Raw genomic sequence first — 8,544 nt, 5'->3', positions numbered from 1 at the left:
CGATCCCTCCTAAAACAGCGAATGATCTTATAAGGTAAAGAGGGTATTTAACTTTGTCATTTTGTTATTATACAATGCTTATAGTGTTTTACATCCACAATGACATGCTTTTGTATTTTAAGAGCTTATGTAGAAATTTCTCAAAGCATCTTTTATTCAAATAATTAAAGCGATTAAACTTCTAAACACATTTAATATGATTTAATATACCACGGTTTAAAACTAAATAAGAAACAGCCGCATTTTATTTAGTTTACATCCTGCTCTAGACAACCAAGTGTTTCTAATCAAGGTTACTTATTTCAATGTCGCCTACGATTTAGTAGCAAAGCCATGTTTGCATTTAAACATAATTACAAAAAGTAAAAATGTTTGACTTAGTAAAAAACAGTTTAACCTCAATTATCTCGCATATATTATGTTTTAACTTTAATATCCCTTCTTTTATTATAAAATCTCATTCTCCTCCCTGATATTCACAATTAGCGATGTGCTATTTGAACATAAATTAACAAAATGATCGCTATTTGAAGATGGTAGATTTTTGGGCGACTGCAAACACTTCAATAGAAGGATGATCCATGAACAAAAATACATATTAACATTTTTTTAAAATTACAAAACAAATATTCCTTGACCTAAAATATATACATTTATCTTTTTTTTAGCATACAAATATCGTTTCCCAAAGATATATTTTGCTTTTTAAATTTTTTTCATTTTTTTAGGATTAGTGATAAATTTCAATTTTCGGGAAATTTTGCGCATCGAATTTCTTATTTTTTGTTTGATTTGGAAATTATGTATCATGTTCCTTAAAGTTCATATGATCTTTTGACAAATTTTAGGGTACAAGCATTAGAAAATAGCGTTTTGTTTAATAATCGCAAAAAGTGGATTTTTTTTCATGACCTTTCACCTTGATTTAACAGAAAATGCACCGTCCGATTTTTTTACGACCGGGCAAAACATAAAGTACAGATTATCAGCTTTCGAATGATATATAATACAGCTGTGTGTTAGGTGGGTGCATTAAAGTCGCCAAGTTAACTAAGCGTCTTTTTAAAATAAGTCACTCGCCTATATGATTGTTCTATTGCTAATAGAAAAACAGATTAAAACACAAAACCTTAACACTGAGCAATGAACCGTGAAAATGAGGTCATGGTCATTTAAACCTCCGCGACTGAAATATAGATCATAAAATATTTCCATACACCAAATATAGTTGTCTAAAATTTCTAAAATATGAAGTTTTTACGAAATTAGCTAACGCCGCCGCCGGATCACTTACCCCATATCGAGCTTTCTGCGACAAGTCGCAGGCTCGACAAAAATGATGTCAATTACGACAAAAGTGATGGAATTATTTTTGTAAAGAAAGATACGAAAATAGTTGAATAATTTATTTTTCGATGGCGAAAAGTTCTTACGATGTTTTAGATACATATAACGTTCTTTCGATTGTCCTTTTTGTGTTTTCCCCATTCCTTATACGATCATATACTGATTTATGACATTTATACTACTTGTGCTTCCACACAATTTTATCGAGCACAATATAAGTTTTCATTCTAATTAAATACTGTCGTCACGACTTGATGATAAAATCTGATTGCAAATGTTTTTGCTGCAACTCATAGAAAACCTTTTTTTCACAATTTTAAGAAAGGTTAAAATGCTAGATATACGAACAAAAGGTGTGATGAGATAGATAACTTTACCCGTTACCTTTACAACTTTTGTCTGCCGTTTTACTTTCCGCAATACTGAAAATTTATCCACAGGCACGTTAAATCTTAGGTATTTGAATCTTCTATGTGCACTAGTCCTATAACATATGACTTCGCATTCTTATTCAATTTTTAACGTTTTTATACTGATATTTTCATTTTTTATTTTTTTTGAATGCGAATTTTGCCTTTAGCGATATGACCTCGGGTGGCACATTGATAGTAAAAAAAAAAATCAGAACAGTAAATAGAAATAGTAAATAATGCCCCGAGGTCATATGTTATAGGACTACTATGTGCACCAGTTGTTGTCGAAAGACGGACGCTGATTTAGGTCGCATGGCTCTTATAATTAATTTATGCATATAATATTGCAGGCAATATCTAAATTCATTTGTTTTATACCTGTTTTTTCAATATCTAAAATCACACTAAATTTAGAACGTTAAAAACCCCGGATGGAAATTACCAAGATAACTATAAATAGAATAACAAAACAGACGAAAACGTAGTTGACATGATTACAGTTGTGATAGAGTTTTTGTGTTAATGACCAGGGAAAAGGAATATCTTTTCAGGTAATGGTTCATACTTTTGCTTCTAACGTTATACGTTAATATTTTAAAATAACTTTCACATTCCAAATTTACCTATATATATCATATATTTTCAATTTCCGATAACAACTGACTGTCACGGTTACAGGACGTCTCGCAACTCCATTATCTTTTAAATGTACAGTGAAATCCAGATTATTCAAGGCATGCTCATTTATAATGATGCATCCTCTTTTTGGAATATTGATAAAAGCCTGGAGATTAGAGCTAAGTACTCATGACCGATTTTAACGGAAAAATCGTCTTAAATTTCCAGGATGTAGCTATTGATGTCATTGATGTCTCAAGTTAATCTGAAGTAAGGAGAAGTAAATGATTGTGAATGAGACTGACTTTGATCGAACTATCTTGTCAACATTGAAGACCAAAAGGCCGAAGATGTGATGACAATTGTTCTCTATCAATTCCCTAGACCCTAAAACACGGATTTAAACAACAATACAACTTCTTGTATACTGACGCACAATATTGTAGTGATCGTACTGTACATGCTGTAATTATTCAATGTGTCCCTTACTGTTTTAGTGTGCCGGATATCTAATACAGCTACACATTTCATTATCTTTTTTGAACAAATAACATACTGAAATGTACTACCCTTTTTAGATCTTTTTAGTCATAAAAATTGTACAAAAGAATACATTGCCATACGTAACATATGCTTATTTCTTTCAGAAAGCGAAAGTGAAAGTAAAACCTAATTTTCTGTAAATTGATCTTTAGAATCATAATAGATTGTATTTATTGTTCCAATTAATACATGACAGCATGATATTGATACTCACAATATATGTACATTTACAGTATGATTAAGAACTACATGTAATATTCAAATCTCTTTTTTTTTACATTTAAATGTTCATAAAGATATAAAGCTACGTACACATATATATAATATATTTCATCATATATAAGGCAATGCTATTTTATTCCAAGCAGAAGCAGAATCAAAACATCATTCACTAGCGTTGTTGCTACAACAGTATAAACTGAAAGTAAAATAAGAAATTCTTTATAAATCAAATCCAATAAAAGGGTGTTTTCAGGGGCTCATGAAGTGTAAGCCGATCCTGCTCCACATGAGGCATACTAGTAGTTGTGTTGCTCATGATAGGTACAAATCAGTGATGATTGATACAACCGAGAAAAAGAGGGCTGGAGTGTGGATACGACAATTGCAACATAAACGTGTTCATCTGTAACATAGCTATATATCATGTATATATTCCATGACAATTAACCAATCATGCTTGGTACCGGTATACCTTTTCAAAGAATGACTTTAACAGTCTGCCATTCGGGAACCCTGGATTCGTTGTATCTTTCTTCCTTAAAAGTAACAACCCTCGATCAAGTATTGATCACGATAGAAAACACAATCTCTGTAAAAGAGTATCTACTCAGTCTCTGAGAAACATTTTCTTATGTGTAAGCAAACTAAGAAATGGAAATTATGAATATATCTGTTACCCCATGATAAAAAAAATAAAATAAAAGAGGGGATTGATACCCCAAACGTCTATGGGCTAAATGATAATTGGTGGACCCAGTAGGGTATGGATGTCCTGTAGGGAAATATCAACCTCTTACAATGTATTATAAAATCCCGTAAAATCGACGAAAATCTGTCAATCCGCCTATCTTCCTGGAACAGACTTTAAAGACCCCATTTTTAGTGGTGAGAATGTTTAGTACTAAGGTTTTGGTGATGAGAGCGGTTGTCATATTTTAATACTGAGATATTAGATATATATGCAGATGTGGTATGAGTGCCATTGAGACAACTCTTTATCTAAGTCACAATATTTAAAATTAACCATTATAGGTCAAAGTACGGCCGTCAACACGGAGCATTTGCTCACACCGAACAGCAAGCTATAAACATGATAAAGGATCATAAAGGGCTCCAAAAATACTAGCAAAACAAATTAAACAAGAAAACCAACGCTCAAATCTGATTTTTTTTTCTCAAGAAACAAGAAACACATAGGAACCACATCAACAAACGACAACTATGTGTTAAATGTGTAAGTAGTACTCACATACTCAAGTGCTGAGGTCGTCTTGGTAATGCAATTGTTTACAGTGATAACATTTTGTTGGTATGGGTAGTTTTAAAAACACTCCAATACTGAGGTCTTTATGGTGAGTGTGTTTTTTGTACCTCAGTACTGAAATCTTGTTGGAAAACATGTTGTAGTTCTTCAAGAAGATCCGACCAGGGGTTTATGATTTAACAGTTGTGATAAAATTAATCCGCTAACGTGTATAAGACACACACAAATAATAAGAAATGGTGGTAAATAATTGAAGTAAATGTATTTGTTTCCTGTATTGTAGTATATCGTACAGGTTTTAGATAATGGCTACAGGTGGCAGACCTAGAGATATTTTAATGGTGGCGGCCATTGATTTTGGAACCACATATTCCGGATACGCTTACTCCATGAAAGGCGAATATGATAGGGATAAACTGAATATACATGCGAACACAGCATGGAATTCTGGGACAAGTACCGTCATGTCCCTAAAAGCTCCAACATGCATTCTTTTGAGAAAGGAGACTAAAGAATTGGTAGCATTTGGTTATGATGCGGAAAATGAGTACGCTAATATTGCCTCGGCAGGAAGGGTTGACGATTATTATTATTTTGAAAGATTTAAAATGGTTCTTTACACACGTGAGGTAAAATTTACGATTAAGAAGGTAGTAAAATTAATTATGAGTTTAAAGATTGCGTGGATAGTATAGGTGCTTGAATTGACCATTGTTTTTGGAATAGTATTTACGTGAATTTTTATTTTTGAGGCTCCCTAGTTTCCAACATATAACTTATTTAGAACATCTGATTATGCAACTATACTGTATAACTATAAATTGAAAAGAAATCCTTGTAAACGTTCTTTTTGCAATATACTAGTATTGAAAAAGAATATTCTTTTTTTGAATTTGAAGAGGCTGAACACTATCGACTTGTTTTAGTGATAAGCAAACTTTCAATAAAATCCGTTAGCATATTTAATATAATAAATAAATCTAAATCAAACGAAACTGTATTTTGTATAGAACGCATTTGAAATAAATAAATGCATGTATGCCTGGTATCTTTTCCAACAACCTCGAGCCAACATCTGTTTTATTTTTATACATGAAGGATATATCCAGGGAAATGGAAATCGATGATATCAGAGGGGCATCTTTTCCCGCCATAGATGTATTTGCAGCCTCAATCGGGGCTTTAAGAGAACATATGATGGGTCATGTGGAGAGACAAGGTTTAAATCTACAGCCAGACGAGATAAAATGGGTTCTAACAGTACCGGCCATGTGGACGGATAAGGCGAAAGAGTTCATGAGAGAAAGTGCTGAAAAGGTAGCTCTATATACATATGTTTGGGTCACATATATGTAGAAGTCGTATTGATGTCATGTTGTTTAATCATAAAAAAATTGCCTTTTGACATTCTCTTGTCCAGTAATGTTTTAGTATGCAATTACTATTTGAATAAAATTAAATAAGAATTTTCTACAACTATAGTCAATAAACATCTTTTTGAAATTATGGATTTTCAAGTAAGAAAAATAATTATTGTATTTAAATGTATCGACCTAATAGGATCTTTTACATGCAAATGCCATTTTATTTACTAGTAAACCATTTCTGTATATTTCTCCTAGGCGGGTATTAGAAGAGACCGATTAATGATCGCATTGGAACCAGAGGCTGCATCTATATACTGTCAGCATCTACCTCCTGATAAAATGACAGGGGCCACCGAGGGATTTTCTGTAGCAGATGATGATACCAAATATTTAGTAGTAGATATAGGAGGTATGTTATAACGTGATAGGTGCCATCATGTCTTTTTAGCAGATGATTTTACAAATAATGAGTTATAACGTTAGCTATGAGATTTACGTTAAAATGAAAATACCAACAGATAGTATTCTTTACCAGATGATACTAAGTAATTAATGGTCAATATAGGTAGAATGGTACGACAAAACATAATCATTTAAGTTTAAACAGAACTGTAGTTTATTCAAATAAACTGAATTGTATTAGGCAACAGGCAAAGCTTATGTAAGCCCTCTCCACAAAACAAGGTACTGTAACACTTTGTTACATTGATGATTCAAACAAAGCAAAACATACAAAAACATAATGGCAACACATAATTAATCATAACGTTTTATTAAGTTGCGATGAAATACTGTTCTTCACTGAAATTTTTGTTCGTAAACGTTTTAAAAATGTAAGTAGTTTTACAAATGAGTGAGCGCTTACATGTACCGGATTGTGATAAAAATCTCTAGCAATATGATGAGCATGTAAACAAAGAAGTAAATGTAAAAGTCTTAGATTTATTTTATTCTTTCAGCCGGAAGTGCACTTTCAACAGTTCCTTATGGTTTTCAAATTAACTAACATCATTTTACATCTAAGCTCACTTTGTATCCATCAAACGTAAAATTATATTATCTGAAACTTAGGTAATCTTTACCTGATCCTTATTTGGAAAACAATTGCCAACCAAATTGAATTACTATATCTTTAAAACTGATTTTGATTTCATCTGAAACAACAAAGTCAAGTGGCAGATTTTGGGTACTAGTGACACATGCTTACTCTACGAAAATTAAAAAAAAAACAAATCTTATCTTCTTTACAGAAACTAATTGAGGGCAAACTTTAACCAAATAATGCAGAAATTTTTATGAACAGTCCTTTAGCAAAAAATGTTTAGGGAAAATATATATGTGATAAATCTGTATTGCATATTGTGTTAATGCATTTAAGCATGTAAAAAGCAAGCTTTAAGAGGCTCCCTCGATTTTAATGTGTTGTTTGCTTGCTGTCTCGTTGTCACACATGCAATCTTCATGTATTCATATATATTTATATAACTTTATATTTTAATATTTGCTTTAATAATTTACCTTTTTCTCTTCAGGAGGTACCGTCGATATAACTGCTCATCATAAGGTGTGTCAGGACAATTTACAAGAACTTTGTTCAGCCTCTGGGGGAGCTTGTGGTGGGACCACCGTTGACAAAGAATTCCTAAACTTTCTAGAAAATATTGTTGGAGAGAGGGTCATGGAGTCATTAGCAAATGACAACTCCGCCAGCTACCTTGATTTGGTGAGGGAATTTGAAATACTAAAGAGATCAATAAGTGTACCAACCAAAAAGAAGATAAACTTTACGATAAAGCCGTTTGCAGACTTGAATGGTCTTTGCTTGCGTTTCTTGGAAAAAGAATTTAAAGACGTGATTGATGGCTCCGAATATCGTGATAAGATCTCGTTAGTAGGAGATAAGATGAGAATGGACGGAGATTTAATAAGATCACTTTTTGATACTGCATGTTCGCACATTGTACAAGAAATACGCAAAGTCTTAAAAAAGATACCCACTACAAATTTGAAAACTTTTCTTCTTGTTGGTGGGTTTTCAGAATGTTTAATTGTACAAGATGCAATTCAGCAAGCATTCCCTGACGTACGTATTTTGATCCCACGAGAAGATCCCGGACTAGCGGTTGCCAAAGGTGCAGTTCTGTTTGGTCATAAGCCTGATTTTATAACATCACGTATTACAAGATGCACATATGGTAGACGGATACGTCCATTATTTGACGAGTCGAAGCATGATCCGAGTAAACGTGTGTATGGAGAAACTGGGGACCGTTGCAGAGATGTATTTGAAACGTTTATGCAAAAGAATAAGAGAGTACCAGTAGATGAGATTGTGAATGTCGAGTATCATACAGTGATGAGTAGCCAGGGGTCAGTTAGTGTTGCTATCTACTATACCTTAAAAGACAATGCTAGTTATGTCGACGACAACGGTTGTAAAAAGCTGGGCGAATTTCGCGTTCCTATTCCAAGTCCGTCCGCGGAAAGGCGTCATGTGGATGTGCAATTTAAATTCGGATGGACAGAATTAGAAGTGATAGCAACGGAGAGACAGACGGGAGAGAGAACCCGTTACAACTTTTCTTTGATAAATTAAATGTTTTAAATCATCAGTCTATGTTATAATTATACTTATTATCATGAGAATTACTGAATAAATATATTTGTCTTTGTAGTAATATTGATTTGAGAATGGGATTAGCTTAAGAAGAGTATTGGTCATTGCTGAAAAATTAAGGTGTACAAAATTGGTAAAGAAAGAAGTATTAGG

General features: G+C 32.9%; 1 protein-coding gene across 1 annotated transcript; it reads left to right on the top strand.

Annotated features, from left to right (window-relative positions):
* The first annotated feature begins 2,205 nt into the window (after window positions 1-2,205).
* LOC134721921 (heat shock 70 kDa protein 12A-like) lies at window positions 2,206-8,386 on the top strand. The gene is made up of 5 exons (XM_063585222.1): window positions 2,206-2,311; window positions 4,691-5,036; window positions 5,506-5,724; window positions 6,030-6,183; window positions 7,307-8,386. The coding sequence occupies exons 2-5, from the start codon at window positions 4,713-4,715 to the stop codon at window positions 8,368-8,370; spliced, it is 1,761 nt and encodes a 586-aa protein (XP_063441292.1). The 5' UTR covers window positions 2,206-2,311; window positions 4,691-4,712; the 3' UTR covers window positions 8,371-8,386.
* The last annotated feature ends 158 nt before the right edge of the window (window positions 8,387-8,544 follow it).

Source organism: Mytilus trossulus, chromosome 6, assembly GCF_036588685.1.
Source record: "Mytilus trossulus isolate FHL-02 chromosome 6, PNRI_Mtr1.1.1.hap1, whole genome shotgun sequence".
NCBI lineage: Eukaryota > Metazoa > Mollusca > Bivalvia > Mytilida > Mytilidae > Mytilus > Mytilus trossulus.
This window is presented reverse-complemented; position numbering and strand designations above follow the sequence as displayed.

Excerpts from the sequence above, each read along its gene's own strand:
- LOC134721921 (XM_063585222.1), top strand. The coding sequence starts at position 4,713 with ATGGCTACAGGTGGCAGACCTAGAGATATTTTAATGGTGGCGGCCATT. Across the intron at positions 5,037-5,505 it reads TGGTTCTTTACACACGTGAG|GATATATCCAGGGAAATGGA; the intron begins GTAAAATTTACG and ends TTATACATGAAG. Across the intron at positions 5,725-6,029 it reads TGAGAGAAAGTGCTGAAAAG|GCGGGTATTAGAAGAGACCG; the intron begins GTAGCTCTATAT and ends TATTTCTCCTAG.